Genomic DNA, 24,392 nt, shown 5'->3' with positions numbered 1-24,392 from the left:
AACTGCTAGAGGCCACTGATGTAGTAAAATTTGCATGAGATTTTACTTATTTCTTGGGGAAAGTACTGGCTAACCTGAATTACAGAATCCCTTGCAACTCCACCTTCTAATAAGAACTCATAAACTTAGCAGAGACAATTCTGAAACAATTCAAACACAGTAATTGCAACAGGCACCAACTACTGTTCTGGTAAACGCCTATTTCCTGAGAAACACTGTGAAAAAGCTCTTAATTATGCAGTTTTATTTAAAAAATAAAGCGCATGGTAGGACATGGTAATTCCAATATATTTTAACTTTGTAGCATTCAGTGTTAGTACCTTGGGTTAAGAAGTTTTGTAGAAAAGAAGTACTCATGCAGAAAAGGAAAGCCAGCGCCCTGCTGCGGAAACATTCCTCTCTTGTAGCCCACAGAAGTACAGCACTAATTACTGTCTTGTTGATGTATTTGTCCAGATAACAATTGTGGGTTTAAATGAAGTAATTATCTAAGGGCTTACTCTGCTGTGCCCTTCACTGTGACAACTGCTATCTTCTGCCCTAAGCCTGCTTGCTGAGGTCTTACGAATGCTGCTGGAAATTTGGCACACAAAATGAAACATTTATATCACTAAGTGAACAGTCTGTCACCTACAAGTGGGAGAGTGTATAGTTTGGGTAGCATAGTCTTTTTTTATCTGCTTGTAGTCTGACTTGGCTATCTGACAGAAATCTATATTTTACATCACTGGATCTGCAAAATAAACCTGCTAAATTAATAGGAGATAAACTCACCATTTTATTTTAGAAAGATACTAGTACGCATTTGGCAATTCTTGTTCACTATAGCAGAGAAGTGCAGCATATGCCATGACGACAGTTCAGCATCTGCAAAATTACGACCTTGCTCTCTCTTTTCAGTGCATGCTTGATGGCTGATCAATAAGCACTTTGGAGACTAATTAAAGTCAGTTCAGTGATGGATACTCTCACAAGATAGTCTATCAGTTCAGCAGTTTGGTGGACATTTGACAAGCACTGTTGCTTATGTCATTAGATTGTTTGTGGTTTGAATAACGGATCTATGGTTCTGTTACATATTCACGGATCGGGCATCTGTGGATCTCAGAACTCTTCACACAGTAAGTCTCTTTACAAGAACTAGGCAAGCCTGTTACTGTCTTTTACAGTATCTAACAATCTTTTAAAAATTCCAGGGAGAAAAGATGGTATAATGTTAAGGCAAAGGGTCATATATGCAATTTAGCATCCAAATTCTAAGGTAATTTGTTGAGGAAGTGTGCACTAAAATACTTCATAGCCAGCTCCCTAGCCTGTTCCCGTTTATTTTCCATGTGTGTCTTTCTAGTGCTTTCTCAAGTTTAAGTTAGCTGCTACAAAATTAGCTCTTAAAAAACATGAACATGGACAAATCATGGAAAAGGCTGGAGCTGTCAGCTTTCCCCAGAGGCTTGCAAAACAATGATGTCACTAGTGCATGAGATAAGCACGGCTATCAACATAAACTGGACAGGAGTCAAATACATCTCTGTACATAGTTTGTATTGATTTCTAAGCTAGTGTGGCTTGGGTAGAACTGTTGTCCAGCCCTGTGAACACTGCCAAAGGGAGGGCTTCTTTTTCAATTTTAGTTATCTCAGGAATTTGTACCAAGAACTTGTGCACAGTTTGTTGTGAGAACATGGATTTCAAGTAGACATCTTGGTTCCTGATAGAAACTATAAGCTCCATGTAGTTCTCACACAAAACTTGACTTTCAAACAGTGTGGAGTGAGACAGTCTGGATTTAGTAGCATATTTATTGTAAGCAGGCAGTGACAGGAAGAAATACTCTTCAGTGTTGTGAGGTTAGCAGAGTCAGCATGGAGACATCTGAGCCTCTTGGTGAGAGCTAGTAGTGATACACTTGTATTCCTTAACACAACAAGGAGGCAAGCTGAATTCTCATAGCCACTGCAGAGGGACATTTATGCCTGGCTGGGTAGGCTATGTGGCACTCGGAAATACTGTTTGAAAAACTTCAGTGCTTACTGCTTTTGGCAAGCAGAACAAATCCTTGCTTCACCACTTAAGTCAGATGCTTTGAGATGTGCTGTTAGGAAAGTGTGAGATATTATTGTTCCCTTTGCAGGCAGAAAAACAGAGAGTACAAAAGAAAATAATTTTTCTAGGTGGTAAGACACATGGGTTAGTCTTGTCCCACCAACTAAAAAGTCTGTGGAGCTGACACAGAACAAATGATAAAAAAATAAAAGCAAACTCCTGTAGCCTTCTGTAAAGAAGCACTCAAAAAACTGAATAAAAAGGACAAAGGAGAAGGACAAAACCTTGATTTTAATTTCCTTTTCCCATAATTTTTAATAGAGACATATCTCTTGTGCTTCTCAGAATTACTTTATAAATCATTTCTTTAAGAAGTGCATTTCTTCTCTTTGCAGTAATTCTTTTATTTCCGTGTGGCTGTATGAGTTAGAACCCCAAGGCACAGTTATTGACAACTTTAGGAACGCCTTTGTAACAGTGCAGGATATAGGAGGCTGAACATGCCGTTTGGTTAAGCCAGGAACCGTGCAGACCTCAGCTCTGCAGGCTTGCCTTCTCTTCCCAGCCTGGCTTTGTTCATCTTCTGGTTGTTGCATCATCCGTGTAGACTGAGCTGCTGGGGCAGCGGCTGTTCCCAGCAGGTGCAGGCAGTGCTCGGGCAGAGAGCTCTGCACTCCGGTCAGGCCTTGAAGCACAACTGTGCTGTAAAATAGCAGCAGCAGCAGCAACACTAAGCCCTGCTCCAGGCAGCTTGGTTTTTTTTCAGCAGAGAGCTGTAAACATATGTTTCTAAAAATTAAAACAAGGCCACTCTTTTTGATGGGCGTCTCCAACTGTTTTACCTTCCTACAGAAAGTTACTGAAGTTGCCTGTTTAATTTTTAATATCAATACTATTTCAGTTGTATCATTAGCATGGCATCAGTATTAAAGTGGCATACACAGTTATGGTATATAACATAGGCATAACATACGTGGTTATGCAAAATTGCAACTCTCTAAAAGGTTCTTTCTGTTGCACAGGACTTTAAATATGCATCAGTTCAGCCATCACCCAACACAATGTGCAGTTGGTTTGTGTCAATCCACACTAAGCCATGCTGCAGTGAACTTGCACTATCTAGCTTTAGTGTCCCCCATGTTGCCACTCTATGGATGCTCCTTAGCCTGGCCTGACTACTCAGTTACAAAAAGTACTCCTCTCCCTAGGGAGTATTTCAGGGCAGCTCCCCAATCTAGTCCATCTCTCCCATGGGTCACACAAAGCTTTGCTGAGGAAGGAACAGCCAGTTTGATTCCTCCCTGACTGTGTCCTTTGGAGGAGATGTAAATGGCTTGCGTGGCCTTGGCCCAAAGATAACATCTGCTGGTGAGAGCTCTGGCACCCTGTGAAGAAAAGAGGAGGCTGCCATCCGCCTGAGGATACCTTCCTGCTTTGTTCCTTGCTTGAAACTTAAGACAATAACAACAACAACAACAAAACAAACAAAAAAACCCCAACAAAATAAAGCAAAAGGCTGGGGACAGTGGGAAGAGGCTTTCTTTTCTGGAAGGGGGCAGAGACAGCCCTCCCCAGCAGAGGTGGGTGGTTTGTGGTTGCTTGCTGCCCACTACACAGCATTCAAGCTGAGGCTTTTCTTGCTTGAAAAAGAAAGGGTGGACTGGGCTGAACCGGTCCCTCTCCTTCTTTGTGGTCTGTGCAAGCGCATATTTGCAGGCTATCAGCCCAAGCTCTCTTGGCTGCAGAGCCAGCATGTGTGTAAAGGGAAGATAATGGTATTAACTGGGGGGCTATGGGGAAAGTGTCTGACATATTTACCAGGAAACTCCTTCTCCAGCTGTCATCTGGTTTTACATTGTGCCCAATCTGCTGGCTGCACAGTTGGGAGCCACTTCATCCCAGGCTGTGGACAGCCACCCAGCTGGCTGGGGATGTGCTCCCAGACCAAAGCTTCCTGTTGGCTTCCTGCTTCCTTCCTCTTTCCTCAGTGCTGAGGTTTCTTCCGCTTTCAAACATTCAGTGTCCACAGCTGAGCTGTTAACTTAGCTCTGAGGAAGTCAGATAGATATGGCACTGATATGGCTTTAGTTTTATTGCTCCTTATTTCAGGTTTTCACTTAAAGACAATAATCCTGAAGTTTAATAAGAAGGATTTTGCTCTTCCCTATCAGAGCAATGAAAAAAAAAATCCCTATTGGGATACTATTAAATAAATTAGAAAAGATAAATGCAACCAGAAGTCCTTAGTCTCTGTTGGCTAAGAAACTTATCCAAGGTTCACATGTATAAGAGAACATTTTACCCAGCAACCCCGTGACTTTTTTTGTAGATACCTTTGTATTTTCATTTTCTCCTAACTCTCCTTTGACTCTTGTCTTTTGCAGGTCATGAAAACATACCACATGTATCATGCAGAGAGCATCAGTGCAGAAAGCAAACTGAAGGAGGCAGAGAAGCAAGAAGAAAAACAGATTGGGAGGTCAGGGGACCCTGTTTTTCACATTCGACTAGAAGAAAGGCACCAGAGACGGAGCTCTGTGAAAAAGATTGAAAAAATGAAGGAAAAAGTAAATATTCCTTTTATTTAGATTCATTTGAAGTAAATTCAGTGCATTTCTGACATTCTTTAGCATGATTTTAGACAGAGAAGTCCAGCTGAGAAATAAAATCAAACAAGGTACACGTAATAAACTAGCAGTGAGTTATAGATAACTTAATTGCAGTTCAGAGAGGGGAATACTCTATTCCCAGTATAATTCTTACAATATGGTTTGTCACATTTGAAACAAAATACTAAGTTATCACTTTGCATTACACTTATATGCATAACAGGCTGGCAGTTAAGATTCTTTCTTGTTAATAGGAATATGTGCTTGAATTGTTACTGGTTTTGCTACATACGAAAAATGAAGTAATTCAAATACATTACTATACAATCTCTTTCCTAGCGTCAAGCAAAATATTCTGAAAACAAGCTGAAATCTATTAAGGCCCGTAATGAATACCTGCTCACCCTTGAAGCAACCAATGCATCCGTTTTCAAGTATTATATTCATGACCTTTCAGATTTAATTGACGTAAGTATTGGCACATTTGTTTTTATGGTTGTTCTGTTCAGGAATAATACTTTTTTCTTTTTTTTCATTTTCAAAGGGAATACATTAGTCATATGGTTTGCTTACAATATGCTTATCATTTATAATATTTTATGATACAATCAGCAGATTTTCCCTTTAGCTTTGTATTTCACAAAATAAAATGTCAATAACGTGCTGAACCCATTCCTTTAAAGTTAGAACATCATGTTTTCTCCCCATGCAACAAGAGAAAGTTTGGCAGGAATAACACAAGAAGGTAGAAATTTCCATTTTGTACTATAAAAGGATTTCTGGGGTACAGATACTTTTTACGAGTTAATCTTTGTAAATGGGCATCTAATAATGGTATTTAATTCAAAAGAAGGCATTTCCTCTGTGATTTCAAAATAATTTAGTTTCATACATTTACTCATTTAATCAAATATATAGTGCTTTTTCTTCTTATTTCATGCAGTTTGCAGAACAGACACAATCAATCCTGTACTCTATACTGTCAACAGAATTGTTACTGATTTTCAGTAAGTTATTCCTGTGAGAACATCCTAGGAGAATAAGGTTAGACACTGATGTTAACTTGTACCAGCATTTGGTCTCCAGAACCTGTATCACTGGCATTTTTGCATGATACAGAGGGAGTGTCCCACATTCTGTTATGTCCCACCCTCTTCATAATTTGACTACATATTTGGTAGAGAAAAATTGGAGACAGCAAACGCAAGCTCAACAGTATTCTTTCACAAGCAGTGTAGTGTTAAATAAGTTGGTGGGTACTAACCCTGTGCCCCATATGAAATCATAGATATTTGAATATACTTTCTACTGCAACAGTAGTTACAGCAGTAAGCGACATTCACATACAGTCATTTCTGGTGGGATGTTCATCACATAAATAAGCCAGCTAAGCTCTGGTTTATGATACAGCATAAATTAATAGAGCATTTGACAAGAGGTTTCCTCATTTCTGCTGTCTGGAGAAGCAAAGCTTGATAGAGAAAGGGGGAAAAAGCCTGTTTGAGATGAATGGACTACAACAGCTGCATATATGTGTTTTATTATATGTTTTCTAAATGCTGAGAGTGAGTTTTCGTTGTCATTTCTGTTTTTTCTGTAATTTATAAAATCTTGCCTGATTTTGTTATAACATTTCCCTTTTCCCTCTCAACGTTTTTTCCCTGGTTTTGCTTCATTTTTTTCTTGCTTTCTTATAAGAGATGGCAATGTATCTTTTTTGTGTTTTCAGTATTTCTTGCTGTCTTTATCTCAACATTTCTGGATTCTTCCTCTTTCCTACTCACCGTTGCATGTTTCGTCTCTTCTGATTTCTTCTGGTTTATTGTGCTGTATTCTGTCCCTGTCTAAGCTACACCCATGCACCTACTCATCCTGCTCCACCCACCTGACCTGCCCAGGCAATGAAAACATTTACCAGGATCCCAATAGACAGATGACCAGGGCAGAAGACTAAGGACAAGCAGGATACTTGCTAGGGTACCACCCAAGTGAGTTGTCCCTACCTAAGGGAATGTTTTCCTAGTACTACTTAAAGGATGATGGATTTTTATCCTCTGGTTAGGGTGTGTCTGATAAATATGAACTTTATGAGTTCTTCTTGACTGCTGGAAGGAAGGAAAGGTCCCTTTCCCTCTCTTTGCAGCACCCCTACCCCTTCAGAAGCTGGAAAGATGCTCATTTTGCTTTCTCTCCTGCCTTCCCTTTTGGAGCTCTCATTTCCCAGTGCATGTCTCCATGCATGTTTCTGCTTGGTCAGAACTTTCTCAGGTTGGAAAATGCACCTGGTTCTTAGCCATTTCATTGATGTCCACAGAGGTTGCCATAGCAGTGAAAGCTGAGGAGAGGAACCACACAGCCCTGGAGCTTCAAAGAATTGCAAGGGGAGAAGTGAAGCACTCTGCATACATATACAAAGGCAATACTCTTTGGAGTTAGTGTATGTAAAGATATTTACACAACCATGAAGACTAGAGCTTTCTAACTGCTAGTTTTTAATATAAATATATATTCTACAATATTCAGTACCACAGGAAAATGATACCTACTTTGTGTGGCTTTTTCCAGCTGTGGACCAATGTAGACAATAACATTCTTTTGGCAAAATGGCTTTAGAATTACTCTTCCCTAAGGAATTTAAATGGAAAGTCTAGCTGCCCTTTCCATCACTGTTTTGTAAGAGTAGGCTGTAAACATGTGCAACCAGAATTTGCTTCAGAGCCGATCTAATCCAATTGTGAGCTTGTTTAAATGGTGTCTTTCAGACATTTGTATTTAATTAGAATATGCTGTGAAAGTGTTGGTATCTAGACAGAGTGTTTGCTATTTGACAAAGGAAACGCTTTTTGTAAATGCAAGAGTCTTGGCAAGATTTTGGGGTTATATCATTGGAATGTGAGACGTGCTTCCCACTGGCCATATGTTGCAACAGTCCAGGCTATCTCAGTCTGTAAATCTATTAATGTCATGGTACAATTTGGAGTTTTCAGAGCAGTAGTGGCGATTTCATTCTTTGCCCTCTCTGTTTTGTCCCCATCTGCCTGACAGACTTTCTGTACTTTCCTGAACTCTCTCTCTCTGCCTGTGCAGAAGGGGATTACCTCTCCTGTGTCTGAATTCCAGTTAACATGGAAAATATTTAGATCTCCCTGAGCTGTTGGTGTTGCCCATAAATGAAACTGAATGTTTTCCTACATTACTGAAAAATAAGTCTGATAAAAGTGGGATAAATACATGAAGGAATGTGGTGAACTGTTCAGTGATTTTTTTTTTGCAACAAGATTGGGGAGGGTTGTGGGACTTATTTTTTTACCAAAAAAAAATTACTGTTTTTTCATTTGGTTTCCACTGCATTTTCCATTTGTGAGGCTCATATGGTGAATCCTAAATTACAGTTCCTCAGCTGAACTCGGTCTGAACTGATCAACCCCTTCATTTCATTAACAAGGCTCAGGGCTTCTGTCTTAAAATGATGACGTGTTGTTCATCTTAAGCTCTTGTGATAAAAGCAAGATAAAAATATTGCTGGATGTTTAGTGAGCTGAGGGTTGGGACCAACATTTGCAGAGAAGTAGGGAGATAAACAGGATTTGATATGCACAGTATATCCTTTGCATATTGTACTAGAGGAATTGGAATTTTCTGTTGAGTATTTCTTTTCTGCTGACAATGTAGTAGGATCTAGTTCAAATAGAGGACAGGATTAGTTTTTTTCTTTATTTGTATCATGTAGAAAATAGTAAACGTTACTTTTTAGCTAAATTAAATAAGCTTTGCCTAGTATGTAGATTATTTTTTTTAATTGTGGGATTCAGAGGAGCAACAGAGTACATACCTCTGCTAATCTGTTAGTACCGACATCTGTCTGTATGGCACATACTATTACTCATTTAGGTGAAGATTTCCATGTAATTGGGTTTGTTAGATTTATCTGGGTATAAAAGGAAGGTAGGGACCTTTTTTCAGACTTAGTGTGCACTCATATGATCTGAAAATAAATGCTAGGAAATAGTGATCAAAAACAATTTGACTATAGTCCTGCTGCTGGAATAAATAAAATATTCATGTGTTGATCTTTTTTGAGTGGAGTTTCTGAATCTCTAATTGCAGTCTGCATGCTTTGGATGGTTAAGAACTTAGGGAGCATTTAGCTATTATGAACTTAATTTATTCTGTAAAGGTTCTTTGTTTATCATTCATGGAACCAAGTCTAAAACTAGGGTAAAGTGTGTGCAGCTCGCAATCTTTATTACATAAGTTCTCATAAATATGATATGTGCAGCCAGATCCCTTTGATTTGAATGTTGATGTCTGTGTAACAGGATGATTAGAAAGTGACTTACTCAGAGGTTAAGGCTTTTTTAATGAATTTCTCTCTGCATTGGCATTAGAATTTTATTATTATTCCTGAAATGAAATGAAGAGCAGCTTGGTTGTTTGGTTGAAGCTCTGTGCTAAGCACTGCAGTTTGTTTTGTTCAAGCCTAAATATACTCTGGGGTACAATAAAGACAGTGAATGCTCTTGAGACTGCTTCAGATTTAATTCCAAATAAGAATAAAATGCAAATTACAAAATTAATTTTTCACACATATCCCAAATGCATCACTCATCTCCCTCCACTTTGCCCAACCAAAAGTCTTTATGAGTCCAGAAATGCAATAAAACTCGGTCTATGACTTCATTCTCTCATTTCTCATCTTCATGTCTTACTGCAGCAACTGACATCTCTCTAGCCCATAGGTTGGTAGCAGATCTCATTAGCCATCCAGCCTGTAGCCTTGGTATGCTGATTAGTCGACCTCAAAAATTCATATTTGTTTTGGCTAACAGTGTGGTTGCTTGCTTCAGCTTTACATATCTTTCTACAAATCTACAGATTTTTCCTGAAAGTCATATAAATGTGCATGCAGGTGTGTGTGTTTGTGTGTATATCTGCGTACATATGTGCTTTTTTGCAACACCAGAAAGGTTGGTGATGATTTTTTCCAAGCGTGGTCAGACAGGATGTGGTGATGACAGCAGTTTAGTGGCAGTACCTTAAATTTTTAATCTTAGTAATGAACAAATACCCCAAATGCCATCTCTATTATAGACAATTCTCTTTCTAAACCATCACTAGTACTAGCAGATTGAAACAATACTTTTCTTTCTGAATAGCCATGAGTTGATACTGTGACAGAGCCGTTCCCCAGTGAAAATTATCTTTGTCTCAAAATTTTTGAGAAAGTGAGCTATGGTCTGGCAGAAGTAAAAGTTGTGATGTCTGAGTGTTTATTTTTGCTTTTTAAAAATAACTTCCTCATACAAATTCTATTTTTACTGAAATTGTTGAAGCAAAATTCCAAATTCAGGCATTTTAAATTCCATTCAAAGAGCGCTGGTGATAAGGCATTAGTTCAGGTTCTGGATTTAGTTCGTTTGCTCTGCTGGCATTGACATTGCAAGAAAATGCCTTAGTTTGGCAGGATGTTCTGCTTCACTTGAAGAATCCTTCTTGGCCGAGAGGCCGTCTTTGTTACCCTGTTCAGCTGTCATCACCTGTAAAAGATGACCATGGTGATAGTTACTGAGTAGATTAAGGGTTAAACAATGAAGTTCTTGGTACCGTCACAGCATAAAGGCTACAATCTTATATTCCAACTTGTAAAAATCTGCATCAGAAACCCAGACAGCTCTAATTGTAAATTGGTAAACTTTCTATTAATACTCAGATTAATCCTCTAGAACCAAAATTTGGGCTCTAGATGCCTGTAGTTTCATAATGCATGGATAGTTGGCCATGCTAAAACTGGCATTGCCCTCTGTTTCTAATTTCCTCTCAGTTTAATCTTCCATGAATTCTCTCTGAAACTAATGCACATGAAATAAAACAGCTGTCCTGATCCACTTTGTTATCAGCACTTTTAGCCCATCTTTTTCATCCAAGATAGTGAATTAAATATGAGATCTTACTTGGCATCGAACAAGAGGAAAACACCAAGAGACTTTTCCTTTTAGAAACAATTTTTTTAGGCTGGAGGTCTTTGAAATATGGATGTGCTTTAGTATAGAAGTTGAGTGGCTGCTTTAGTAAGCGTAGCACAAATTTCCATTCTATAAATGCAGTAGAGAGTGGTTAACCTATGTGTCTTTGACTGAACATGACATCTTTTTTTCCATTTTCTTTAAATGGTTCAGCAGATGTTTTTTTGGAGAGCCACTGTCCCATCTGCAGTAACTACCTGGAGGCTAGGACTGAAAGCTTGTTTTTTCTAGAAGCTTTGTTGTGAATAAAACAGCCCTCTGTTGTCAGACTTGGGAGGGCAGTTTGATCACTAGTCATTAGCACACCTAAGGCAAGGTATGAGGAGGGGTTCCTTTCTCTTCTACACACAGGTTTAGGTATGGTGAACAGGTCACATGATTGCATGAATCCTAAGGGTTTATAATAGCTGTGAGGGAGGTATGCATGTAAAGAGTCTACATATAAACCAAACTGTAGTCTACATACTGGTCACACAAACTGAATACAGTGTACAGCGGACTGAATTCAAACTACTTCTTTACCCAACTGCCTCACTTAACTTGTGAGTCCTGCAGGGAGGGATGATTTCAAACTGCGAGTGGGCACCCAGGACAGGGGGCTGGGGGCTGAGGGGTGCCCTGAAGCAGCGTGCTCTCTGACTGCCCTGGGCAGGCACTGGCCTCTGACTGGGACAGATCTCTCCTGTTCACATAAAGAACATTGCTCTGTTTGCAATGGTAAGCAGACTGATGTGCCCCTGTTGGGGTGACAGAGAGGTTTGCAGTAGGTCTGCCATTATCTGGAAACTCACTGAGCAGAAGCTGAGGGTATTGTTTGCTGTGTAATGTGGGGAAAAAACTAAGGAAACAATCACTTGATATGTTACTGCAGTGACATTTTAAAAATATATTCAGCTCTTCCTCTAAAATATTAACCAATCATGAATAATGCAGACCAAGGATGTTTAAAATTCAAGAACAAACACAACTTTATGTTCTACCAATTAGGTTTCAATTACATTCCAGTGTTATTCTCACCCCTAGAAAAAAAGACACAGATTATGACTTTCTGCATTTAGTAACATGATGTACATTGCTGGCTCTGTCTGAGCAGGGGAAATAAGGTGTTTACAGTAAATACATTTTCACTGTCGGGAAAAACATGGTAAACCATTCTTGTTGCATCAAAAAGCATCTTTGATGGGTCACTAATGCTAGAGGCAGTTGTGGGTGTTTTTGTTTGGGCAAAGACATTGTGAGCAGGAATTGCTTAATTTTCAGCTTGGTGCTGGCATTGACTTCCATGGTAGATTTATGTCAGGCTGGGTTTGAATAGATGGTCTGAGGCTTACATATGACAATAATACTGAAAAGCCCCTTGTGTGGAGTCCCAGATCTTTTCTATGTAAATACAGTGACTGCACATCTGTATCTGATAAACAAATGCAAACATATTGCCATATATGTACACTTGATCTCCTTTCTAAAACTGTCCTTTGATCTTTGAACAAAATGAGGATACTAAATGCTTACTGTCTTGACCCCAGTGTTGTATTTTAGTTTAGATTATTTTATAAAATATTTCAAAGGCAGAAGAATTTCAGGACAGAAAATTTTAGTGTAATTTGTGGCTTGGAATATTGCAATGGTGTTCCTCCTTTTTAATTTGTTTTCTTTTCCTTTTCTTGTGTTTTTAGTGTTGCGATCTTGGATACCATGCTAGTCTGAACAGAGCCCTAAGAACATACCTTTCTGCAGAGTATAACCTTGAAACTTCAAGGCATGAGGGCTTAGACATCATTGAAAATGCAGTTGACAGCTTGGAGCCACGAAGTGACAAGCAGAGATTCATGGAAATGTACCCCACTGCTTTTTGTCCACCAATGAAATTTGAGTTCCAATCTCATATGGGTGATGAGGTCTGTATACCAACAAGTATCCCCATGGTGACTGTTTCTTTTTCTATATAACAAGATGGAGAATTAATCTGTTTTTACAAAGAGTTCGGTAAAAGCTGTTATTGCTACCCAAATGCAAGTGGATCAGCTAGCATTTTATAAAACTGGCAGCGCTTTTCTGAGTTTCTTCAGAGTTCTCAAGTAAAAACCATTGTGTGATATTATATTCTGTGTTAATCATAATTATATTGCTGTGAATTTGCTGGCCAGCCTGTGCTCAGCCCAGCACTGGTGTTAGTAAGTGACTTTGTCTTCACTACCTGCCTCACCCATAACAGAGTTTGTGGGTGCTATTTGAGAGCAACTGCAGAGCTGCTCCAAATTATACATGCTGTAATGCAGTCTTTTCCCCTTCTTCCTCCACCATTTTATCATCTGGAGATTTCAAGTGTACAGGGTACCCCAGCTGTGCCCTGTTCTGCTGCACCAAAGGCCAGTGGTGAAGCAGAATGCAGTCACCCATGTACACCTTTTACCTGAAGGTAACTCCAGGGTTTGCATTTCTGTGTGGTAAAGCAGCAATGCAAAGCAGCCATACAACAAGGCTGTGCTCTCTAGTTGTAAGGTGTGGTACATAGTTCCACACCTGGTAATACATAAATACTTTAAATCTGGATGGACATATTTTATTGTCTGCTTTATTAAGTTTTAATAGATTTGGTAGGCCAAATCTCAAACCTAGTTTTAAGGACAGCAACCACAGACTGTTGACTGTGTCTTTTAACTCCTTGCATCTTACAATCTTTTTGATTCTTTGTTAGGTTTGTCAAGTCACTGCCCAGCAACCTGTGCAAGCAGAGCTTATGCTTAGGTATCAGCAACTACAGTCGCGATTGGCCACGCTCAAAATTGAAAATGAGGAGGTAAGATCTGTGTTTACAAGGGCTATGCATTGAACGCCATTTTCAAGAAGGTGCAGTATTTTCTACCTTGTCAAAAGCCTGTAAGTGACCCTGAAATGGCTTCAATCTATATGAGCTGGTTTAATTTTAAAAATCAAATACTGGCAAATATACTAAGGTAGATCCTTGTCTGCTTTATAGAGGTTTGGAAACTCATCTTTCACCTGTCCAGCCATTCATGTTAGTTCTATGTTTTGCAGACACTTCAGTGTAAACTTGTTAGAGCACATATTTTTAATGTTTGTGGGGCAGAAAGCCACTGAGCACAGTTATTGTCTTCTGTGACCACCCTCTGTCCAGTCCCCAAGTTGCTACAAAGGAATTTGGACTGTCTTTTGTGGTAGCTGAGTCAAAATCTCTTATGCTGTCAGCTACGGCTATTTATAAATGTGAGTACTGCATGCCTGTGATGAGAATAGCTCACCTAGTACAATAAAATGCATTTTTTTGTAAAACATAGCTATGCTGTTCTCTTTGCCCTGCTCTGGCAGCAGAGAGAGGACTCCCAGTGTGTGTAAACTGTACTTTTATCACATTTAAGGCAATGTGAAAGGCCCTTGGTTTAAATGAGACTCTGTTCCTAAATTAACACATTGGAATAAATTAATTTCGTGGTGCACTTTATTGATCAGTTTTCAGGACTCCAATTTTTCTGATTCTATGTTATGTGCTGAATGCCTAAAACAAAGTATTAATGTCCATGAGACAAGCACAGTAGTCTAAAAAAACCCCAACACTTGAAGTCAAAAAGTATCTCAAGGTAATAAAGACAAAAGGAAGGAGAAAGATAATTTCTTTCAGTAAAGTGAAGTGCAAGGGCATAGGGGGAGAAATCATGTTGGCAGACACAGAAGGGCTGTTTGCCTGCACTGAAGATGTGGGTATGACTTGGTTAAGTTGACTCTACTAGAGACTTTCCTAAAGCAGAACTGGGAAGTAAATCACATCCTTGTGAATCTTGCCAGTTAATTACTGCGTTGTGGGAACGCTGCATCCATGGTTCCACAGCCTCCATGCCCTGGTTTCCACTTTGAGCAGTGGTGCTCTGTAGTTCGTAGGAAGTGCTTTGAGGCTGGTGTAAATTGTTCTTTTTTCAGACTCCTCCTCCAGCTGGGTATTCCACCTCTGCAGTCTAAACATCACTGTGTTCCCCACCATACCACTCCACAGAATGGTGTCACAGATATTTTTCTTGGAAGACCATGTTGTTCTGGCAGCCAGATCCTTGGATGTACATATTCAATCTAACATGTTGACCACACTTAGAAGAGTTGACCCTTCAGAGCAGTGTATCATCTCTGTTACCTCCCAGATTAGGGACCATAATCAAATCATGTCACATTTCGATTCTAATTTCAGGAAACAAATGCTTGAGAGTGTTACCAGTCAGCACAAGAGTACATCCATGTTTGTGGATTGGAGCACGGTAAAGCAGAGAACTAGATAGGAAACCTAATCATGTCATTCTTCTGTTACATAGGTATCTGTTATAGTATGCCTAACTTTTCACATTCAAACACCAGTTTGTTTGGGGGAGTGTGCCAGAGAATTATTTTGGGTAACGAGCCTCCTTTCTAAACTGTTCTGATCTATATTTGTATTGTATTTGGCAAACTGTGCTTTTTAACACCAGGTGAAGAAAACGACAGAGGCTACCCTGCAGACCATACAAGATATGGTCACCATTGAAGACTATGATGTGTCAGAGTGTTTCCAGCACAGTCGCTCAACAGAATCTGTGAAGTCAACAGTCTCTGAGACCTACCTGAGTAAGCCTAGCATTGCAAAAAGAAGAGCTAACCAGCAGGAAACAGAGCAATTCTATTTCATGGTATGTTGATTGCTTCCTCATTCGTGATACAAGCCAAACACCTGAAGTAAACATTAGGCAGAAGTTCCTGGAATTTATGTACCTACATAGTAATAGATTGATCTGCATCTCTACAGAAATTCAGAGAATATCTGGAAGGTAGTAATCTCATCACAAAACTTCAAGCAAAACACGACCTGCTGCAGAGGACACTTGGAGAAGGTAAATATCACATGATAAACTGAAAAGTGATTCCGGACTTTACAGTGAACCCACTGAAATGCCAAAGGTATGCAGGAAAAAAAACCTTTAAAGCTTAACTATCCAGTAAACATAGATTTGACTTTTACCAGTCATAGTTTTGGTGCAATGATAAGGATAAGCACTATAAATTGATCTTATTTCTTCAACAGATATTTATTCCTACTGTGCAGACGTTTAGACAAGTGACTATATTTGGAAATGGAACTGCTGAATGAAAAATCTTGTGTCTGAATGGAGAGCTGACACAGTCAGTGCAGGGTGATTTAAGAGCTCTGACAAATGTACTGTTTCTACTTCCTAACAATTACTGTTGACTTGAGTTTTTTCTAAGAGTTGGGGGAGAGTGATATTTTTTTAAGCTTACAAAATTATCCAGGGTGCATCTCTTACAATGTACTCACTAGTTCAACATTTCTGACACATGGACATGAATGTCCTTCTTGCAGCCTAACAACTCATTTATGAAAGGTAAAAGGTGAAATCCTGACCTCACTGATGTCAGTAGTGAGATTCGTATCGACTTAATTTAATGTTGGGTTTCTACACAGTATTTTCATGTTGTGAACTGGAATAAATTAAAACTTAATGAATAGATGTATACCTGTTGATTAGAATTATTCCATATAAAATTATTGCGTTACAAATTATGATAGCAGAGAATTATCTGTTGTCCTGAACACTCTCCGCAATTTTTAAAAATGCTTCTTAAAATATAAACCAAGTCAGCAGATGTCCATGCTCAAATACAGTAAAGCTGAATTAGGGCAGTAATGAATCAGGCACTAAACCAAGCTCCAGCCCACCTCCTACAAGCCCTCTCAACAGGCACTTCCTCACGGACCAAAGGGAAAAGGAGGATCACCCTGCAAGCCTTGAGGAGTAGCCACACAGACTGTTTACAGACTTGAGGGGAAGTGAATTACACCACAAAGAATAAAAATCCTCTTCTGAAGGTTAAAGACTATAATTCAAAGTTCAGACTCAAGAAAGAAACTTGTTCTCTAAAGAGTGTCTCTAAAGGATGTGTCAATTTATTTTCTTTTTGCTGCCAAATATCTGTTGTTAATCAGGTCTCTTCTTGCTTTTAATACAAAAGCCCAGATCCACAAATTCAGTTGTGGATGTGCCTAAAGAGCTATTAACAGTTCAGTGGGTATGACCCAAACAAAGCCCCTGGCCAGGGGGTGACTGAGGTTGGGGGTAGGAAATAAACAGCTTTTTCTTGCAAAGCTGGACTGTAGAATATGGTAGCTGGTTTTAGACAACTGGCTATATTATGTTCTTTCTCATGGAAGTTTTCATTGAATAGAAATTTTTTTTAATGTGTGCATTGAGCAGTTTATTCACGCAAAAGAATGCGCAGCTGATGTTAGTCAAAAAAGAGGAGAATTTTCCTCTAAAGGCTCACAGAAAATGTATTTGGAAAAATAAAGTGAATGTTATTTGGAAGCCCGGTAAAATGCATAATCATCTGCTGAAGGGAGAAAGATAAAAGGCAACAGAATCTGTTGCCTAATGCATGTTGGAAAGAAATAAGGAAAGAGCTGTATAAAAGGAAATCCAAAGAAAAACTTCTCAGCAGGGTGGCCTAAGTGATAAACTGACATCAGGCTTGCAGCTATTCTGCCGTGCTTGGGCATGCTTGGAGTGTTCAGTTTGAAGAGTTCCCTTCGACCCCCCCAGCTGTAACCCCGAACAGTTGATCTGTGTTGCCCACAGTGGTTTTGCACATAGTTGTCACATCATCATAGCACAGCACAGCACATACAAATAGTACCCCAAACATCATGTTCAAAGATGGTATTTGGAGGAAAAGCCGTCATTCTTATAGATAAAAAAGTTGAAGTACCCCCTTCTATTGAGGCATGTCCTGCATTAAAATGCATGTGCCTGGGAAGGGGCACCTGGATTCTATACATTCCTTGAATGGGGATGATGGAAAGGGTAGAATTACAGTGGAATTATGAACATTATTGCTGTAACTAGTATAGAAATGAATTTGTGGGAAGGGGACTGCTCCCCTGCTCCACTCAAACTGCCTTTTCTGGGAACTTTCACGTCAGCAAGACAGCAGGCAAGTAACATGGGGCACTGTATTTAAGTAATGCAGGGAAGAATTAGGGAGGGGGGAGAGGGTTGTCTGAACTGCAGGTTTTCCCTTGGCATCCTTGCTTGCTTTTATTCAAACCTGTACAGTGTAAGGGCGTAGGCTGAGTAAATCCAGATTACCATCTGGTGTCCACAACATTGACAGCATTTGGCTTCTGTTCCAGCTCATCACCTGCCTACTACAGTCTTTTGCTGTTTATGGACATAGAAGATACATATTCATGATCTGCACAAGGGAGAGAGATGAGGTGCTTTGCGCTGAGTCTGCACCTACAAATCTGGAAAAGTAAATGAGAAATACTAAATGAAATTGTTACAAAACATAGGAAGCACACTGATACTTATATTAAATCTGACCCAAGGCTCATCTATTGAACAAACAAATGAGCAAAGCCGAGGGAAATGCAAGAAAGACAATAAGCAGTTATAAATTAAATTGCCCCTGTGTCCCAGATAGTTTTTGCTCTAATGGGTTAAATATCAAAGATGTGTTTAAAATCCCCCAGACTCAGGATTTGTGACATCTATTGTTTTACTAACATTTATTATTGGGATTCTTAGTCTCAATGAACTTCCCTTGGCTACATGAGTAGGGAGAAGTCCCTGGCTTACTCTTCTTCTGTCATAGGTTATTTTACGTACTCTTCTTTCATGCCTCTTTTTCACCTCTCTTTGAAATAGATGCCAACAATCTTCACGTGTCTTATTAATGCCAGAGTTTTTTCCCAGAGCTTATTCTTTGTGCCATCTTCTGCAGATCCCCACTCTTCTGCTCCCGCAACATATATTTTCAGATTAGGGTTTTCAGTACTGTGCAGTATTTCAGGTGCACCTGGACATTGCCACATAATGTTATGTTTTGCATATCACTGTTTTTTGTTCTTTCTGCAGTCTGACTTTTTTTGGTATCACTTTTGAAGTGAGCGGTATGCTTAGACCTAGCCTGAGTGATGTTCAGACTGATTTTCAAAGTCAGTATAATTACCTATAGTTCTGTTAGCTGCATAGGCGTTTAGCTCTTTCTTCCCTAATATCTTTCTTGAACCTGTTGATACTGAATTTCATTTTCTGTTGTGTGTCTTGTTCGTTAATGTGGTTAAACCCCTCTGAAGGGCTTCATGGTTTTTTCAGAACTCTGATGCAAAAGTATTTCAGTCATCTGCACAATATTCTGCCTCCTTAGCTGCTCTGATCTCCCCAAGACATTAATAAATGTATTATGTATTACGTAAATGGTCCTAACGGGAAGGCTTGAGTAAATGAGTGTTATACTTTGTCATGATGAAAAAGATCGTTTAATTCCACTTGGTTTCCCTTTTCTTCACTAGCTTTTGATCAATGAGAATATTTTGCCACTCAGTTCATGGCTGTTTAGTTGCTTTAGTCGCCTCTTGTGAAGAAACTTACCAGGGGCCTTTGAAAATCTAAGTCAATTAATTCAACCGATTCTCCTTTATCCAGTATTTTACTGACATGTTCAAAGAATTCTAATAAATTAATAGGGTACAATCTCCCTTTGGGAAAACTGGGCTGGTTGGAACTTATCATACCATGACCTTCATACTGTTTCATTATTTTACTTTTCATTATCATGAATTGACACAGTGCACATGCCTGTCTTACTGGTCTGCTGTTCTGCAAAGGTTATCCAGGAACCTTTCTGGAATATGGTATTTGCTTCCTCACAATTCTTCACAGTTCTATGTGGTGTTTCCCAGTGGTAGTGTTGTAGTTTTTCCCTGCAATACACAGACAAAAGAGAGGAAGGAGTCTTGTAATAGCAAGCCATTGATGTCTAGAGCTCTGGATTTTCAGCACTGTACAGGTTTATGCACGAGGGGAGATGTAATCTAATCGTGGTGCAGCTCTTATTTCCATACTGATTTAGCCATTAAAACACATAAGCACAAACAGTAGACATTGTTTGGAGTTTTCCTTCAAATTATTTACAGTATCAAGTGACTCTCTAGTCTATGGGCAGGCCTTTTAAAAGTTGTTCCATAACATGGGTTGTGTTTATATTTTACACGTATCTGTGGAGATGGTAGGTAACTGAACTACCCTGTTTGTTGTATAGTTGTCTATCTTTTGCTGGTAATGTGAAAGTTAGGGTTAACGGTAATTTGCCAAGCATAGTTTAGATACAAAAAAAATCTGCCTAAAACCTACAAATGATTGTTTCCTGTTTATTGAACTTTTCTAGGTCACAGGGCTGAATACATGACAACAAGGTAAGATATTTTTATTTGACTTGATTTAGTTGCAAATGTAATAAAATCATAGGAATTAGAAATTTTAGAATAAGTCCATAAGGGTATATAACATTGTTGTTGTTGCTGTTGTTACATAAATTGTGTCCAGGCCCTGTGTGCTTTAACATTCAGCATTTCTGCTTCTGCATGCTGAAGGGTAAAGGACCAGAATATTCATTTTCCTCAATTGTGAGCTGCTTGGGCCATTGTCAAAGGTGGGACTAGATGGGAGGCCTTTAAAAATATTTTGAGTCACACAGGAAATTTGAAAGTTGCAGGGCGCTTTGCTTCTCACGGTTTGTAATTCATTTGGTCAATATACACAGTTCAGAAGACTCTGATACAGACATGAATTTAGGGGATAGGCTGCATCTTTGATAACCTAGCTCTGGACAGGAATACCTGCCTCCCCCAACATCCCTGTGTTTGATACTTGAATAGGTCTCTATATTCACAGAAGAAAAGGGATACAGGAGTAGATCTCCCTGCTTTGTGCAGCACATACTTTTTCAGTTGTGTAATGCCTGTACATCTGCAGTGCTGCCTCCCAACATAAACACGGATGCTGAAGCCCCCAGGGTATCAGGCCCTGGGCCGGCAATGGCAACTGTTTGGATTTGCAGCTGCCACTTGTGTGTATCACTGCGACAGACACCACCCCTCTGGTCCTGATGACAGCAGGAACATTCAGCCCAGCTTTCCTAGTCCCACTCTGCTCTTCCCTTTCCATGCAGTACATCCTTGCTCAGTGCCTCCTCTTTCTCCTTTTTGCTTCCTGGTCGTGAATGGCTTTGCCACCACCCCTCAACTTTGACTTAAAAAAAAAAAAAAAAAAAAAAAGTCCTGTGCTCCAGCTAAGAAGTTTGGATCTGGCTCTGCCTTTGCCGGACCACTCGATTTTGTATAATTTCTTGTGCCTGGCCCCCATATTCCTGGGGACAACTCTACAGACTTCAAGCCAGCCATTCTCCCACCAGTCCATGGTCCATTTTAGCTCTGTAGAGCTGAACTTACCATCTTTCCTTACATGACCCCAGTTGAAAAGCAGTAACAAATCAGAGCGTTCTTTCCAATTGCTGACATTAACTCTGAGACCTGTGCCTTTAACTCTGCCCCCAGATGCTACCAGGAATGCGTGAAAGTCAGCAAGCTTATGTCCAATCAGAAAAACATTCTTGACTCCAAAGCAGGTGACTCCTCAGGCTCACATCATCCTAAATTCCCTGCTGTGTAAGCAGCTGAAAGAAGACGATGGATTTAGGCAGTGATTTTACCTTAGTAAAGTGAGGGAGCAGCTTCAAACCATTTTACCTCCTATATTCTCACAGCTGGTCGTTTACAGAGAGAAACTGAGCGAGTAAGGCCTGCCCACCCATTCCTCAGCACGAGTTCCCCCACTGCAGCTGGGACCTGCCTGTTGCCCCAAGGTTCAGTTAAGTTTCCAGACTCTGAGACATGCAAACAGAGATGTACTTCAAGGTCAAAGTTAAATTGCAGAAGGGAAGAGGATATCTTTAAAGATGAGTTTGCAAATACCGGATAGTACCCAAACAGGCCAAAGTCCCAACATTAAATACTCTATGTGTTACTGTTCTCACTGTTTCCCCAGAAACATTTGATTTTTTGCTAATTCCTGAAAAACCCATGGAAAGATTGGACTCCTGGTGCAGTGGAACTAGGGAAGCTGTTGGCATGTAGCTGTTGGCATGACATGCGCAAAATAAATTCTGACCTAGAGAACAATATTTATTCCCTTTAATTTCTTTCATTTGTCACTATCACATGTGTAACACACTAGGTAAACATTTTGCAGACCAGTTTTGTGTGTTCTTCCTTTTTTTTTTTTGGTTATGCTGCTTATGTTTATTTGTTTCAAGTTGATGGTATTCTTTTAATTCCTTTAGCTAATTTGCAATATGTTTCTTTTCATGGGTGAAGATCTTGATGGTTGGATGTAGAAGGCTAAAGCTGTTTAGCCTTCCTGGCTCTAGTTGAAAATGCAGATGGTTTGGTTTTGAAGTATCTTAGGAGTGTGCTGAGCAGCTTTAATTTGCATTTGAAGTTTCTCCAGTATGAAGCAACTTTTCTGCTTGATAAGAGGTGCTTGGAGTGGCCTGTGTTCTGCCATGGCTGGCAGGATGAATTCCAGTGGTTGCTGCACATTTCATGCATGACCGCCACAAAAAAGGCCATTCCGATTGTGCAGTGTTTGGAATAAATGTATATGGTAAAACTGCAAAGCAGTGATTCATAAAGAATGTCATTATTTATCCATAAGTAATGCATTTTTCATGGGGGAGTTCTCTACTCTTTAATCACTGTTACACTTAAATTTGATGGGAAGTCTTTATTTGATAAGTACTGTGTTGATTTCTCCCTTTATAATGTTCTGTTGTTTTGCCATGAGCTTACAGACATTTCGTTTTATTGTGTCACTTAATTCTACCTTGCTCAGTAATCATATTCCCTTCCCTTAGGCCTCCAAATCTTCCCCCTAAGCCCCAGAAACACAGGAAGCCCAGACCCCGATCACAGTATAGTGCTAAGTTGTTTAATGGTGATTTGGAGTCATTCATCAAGGTACTGGCACCAGCCACACCAGTGGCTGATCCTAACACTTCTTACTATAATGGTCACCACCTCACGTGAGCTGAGGCAGATCATTATGTTTAAGTCTGTCCTGGGGCTCTTTTATTTCCCGGTTGATCAATATAATACTTCCTGAAGTCAGAGGGAAAGAGGAATTTCTCACATTAGCCTCCCTACGATTTTGTTAATCAAGTAGGGATAGTATTTGCAGCCTGGCTTTATTAGGAAACTTAGCATTGTGTAGAAGATAGGATGTAGTGGTGCATCCCACGACTCCGCAGAATTTCCTGCTTGCCATCTTCATTACATTCAGTATTCAAAGTCTGTGGAGGCAGTATTGCCCTGGGTTTGATATCCAGCTTTTGATTGCCTATGACTTTAGGAATGTATTATATTGTGTGAAATTGTGATCACCACTATTCTGGATCTTGTATCTTTGCTGTATTTACTATCTTCTTCTTTCTTATACTTTTATTCCTAATAATGCTTCTAGCCGAGGCCGAAGGAACTCTCACACAAGACATCAGGTATAGTTCTGGTGACAAGAGAACCATCTCCACCTCGCTCTCGGGTTGCATTCACGCCTGGCTCAAAATTAGTTCTTCCAAGGAGCTGGAGGGAGAAGTTTGCATTAAGAAATGAGTGTACGAGTACAGTAGGCAAAACTGAACCAGAGCACAACTCTGGAGTGATTGTAGTCTTAAATGATGGATATTTCCTTATTCATTAACAAACACCTGCCCATCACAATCAATTGGCACCTCTGGACACCAGCTGACAGAGCTAAGGGAAAGAAATCTTCAAAAAATATGTAACAGTGCATTTATAAACACAGTGAATTAAATTCTTGACTGCAAGGTCTGTGCACTGGGTTTGAATGTTACAGGCATTTGTTTTTCTTCTTCCTGTGCAGCATAGCTAGTGACAAATTTTTTGCAGAACAAATGCTGTACTTAGTGGCATCATATCAGTTTAGCTGTCTTTGAATCAAGCTTTCAGCCACCCTCAGTACAACTATAGCAAAAACTATTATTATTATTATTATGCAGATGGTGCTGCGAGGTGTAAAGACTTTCAGGAAATCATCACGTGATGTAAGGAATTAATATCATGGACAGTTTCTTGCTCAAGGATGAAAGTAAGCAAAGAAGCAGAAACTCCCACAACAAAAAGCCCCTGGATTAGAGAAGCACAAGCAAATCAGGAGAAATGGTACCCCATCATTTTCTCTCACAGAGAACAGGGTTATGTTGCATGGCAGTGTGGGTGACAGGGCTTACTTGCAAGTGGAGAATCCTACATGATTAGCCTTTCAAAAGGAAAGAGGAAAAGAAAGCTGGTAGCCTTATGGCAGGTTTGCTGTTGTGGGAGCTCACCTAGGAAAGCATCCCTGCCCGAAGACCGAGTCATTCCTGATAGGGGTGAGTCATTTTGACAGTCAGAAAAGGATTAGCGCTAGTGAAATACAGTATTGCACCAGATTGTTTTTTGTTACATTTTTGCATCATAAGAAATTAGAATTAGTCCCAAACATACATTCACTGACTACACACATCAGATTAAATTCACAGCAGCAGTAGGGTCACTGTTCTTGACATTTCACCAACACAGATTGTTACTTCAAATTACTTTCCTGTCACCAGATCCAAAACACAAAGCTGTTTAGATTATTTCAAGGAATTGATTAACTACAAAGTTGTGCGCGGTTGTGAAAAGATTCTCCAAAACCAGGTATGAAAGTAATATATTTTTGTTTTAATTTCTTACTGCAAACGCTATCTTTCCCAAGGCTTTACATTCTTTGCATGAACCAGTGTGCTAACAGGAGATACGGGTGCATGTTGTGCATGTTTT

At 39.6% G+C, this 24,392-nt stretch overlaps 1 protein-coding gene across 2 annotated transcripts in view; it reads left to right on the top strand.

The window, feature by feature from the left end:
- The window catches only part of SRGAP1 (SLIT-ROBO Rho GTPase activating protein 1), a 150,440-nt gene that overhangs the window by 93,227 nt on the left and 32,821 nt on the right, over positions 1 to 24,392 (top strand). The window contains exons 5-12 of one of the 2 annotated variants that reach the window (XM_005242074.3): positions 4,428 to 4,610; positions 4,992 to 5,120; positions 12,352 to 12,573; positions 13,374 to 13,475; positions 15,148 to 15,345; positions 15,462 to 15,546; positions 19,901 to 19,928; positions 23,032 to 23,065. In XM_005242074.3, the coding sequence (XP_005242131.1) occupies positions 4,428 to 4,610; positions 4,992 to 5,120; positions 12,352 to 12,573; positions 13,374 to 13,475; positions 15,148 to 15,345; positions 15,462 to 15,546; positions 19,901 to 19,928; positions 23,032 to 23,065 (981 nt within the window). Of the gene's footprint in view, positions 1 to 4,427; positions 4,611 to 4,991; positions 5,121 to 12,351; positions 12,574 to 13,373; positions 13,476 to 15,147; positions 15,346 to 15,461; positions 15,547 to 19,900; positions 19,929 to 22,426; positions 22,530 to 23,031; positions 23,066 to 24,392 lie in introns of both variants that reach the window. The other variant, XM_005242072.3, reaches the window with a different exon arrangement.

The sequence above is a fragment of the Falco peregrinus genome, chromosome 6 (assembly GCF_023634155.1).
Source record: "Falco peregrinus isolate bFalPer1 chromosome 6, bFalPer1.pri, whole genome shotgun sequence".
NCBI lineage: Eukaryota > Metazoa > Chordata > Aves > Falconiformes > Falconidae > Falco > Falco peregrinus.
This window is presented reverse-complemented; position numbering and strand designations above follow the sequence as displayed.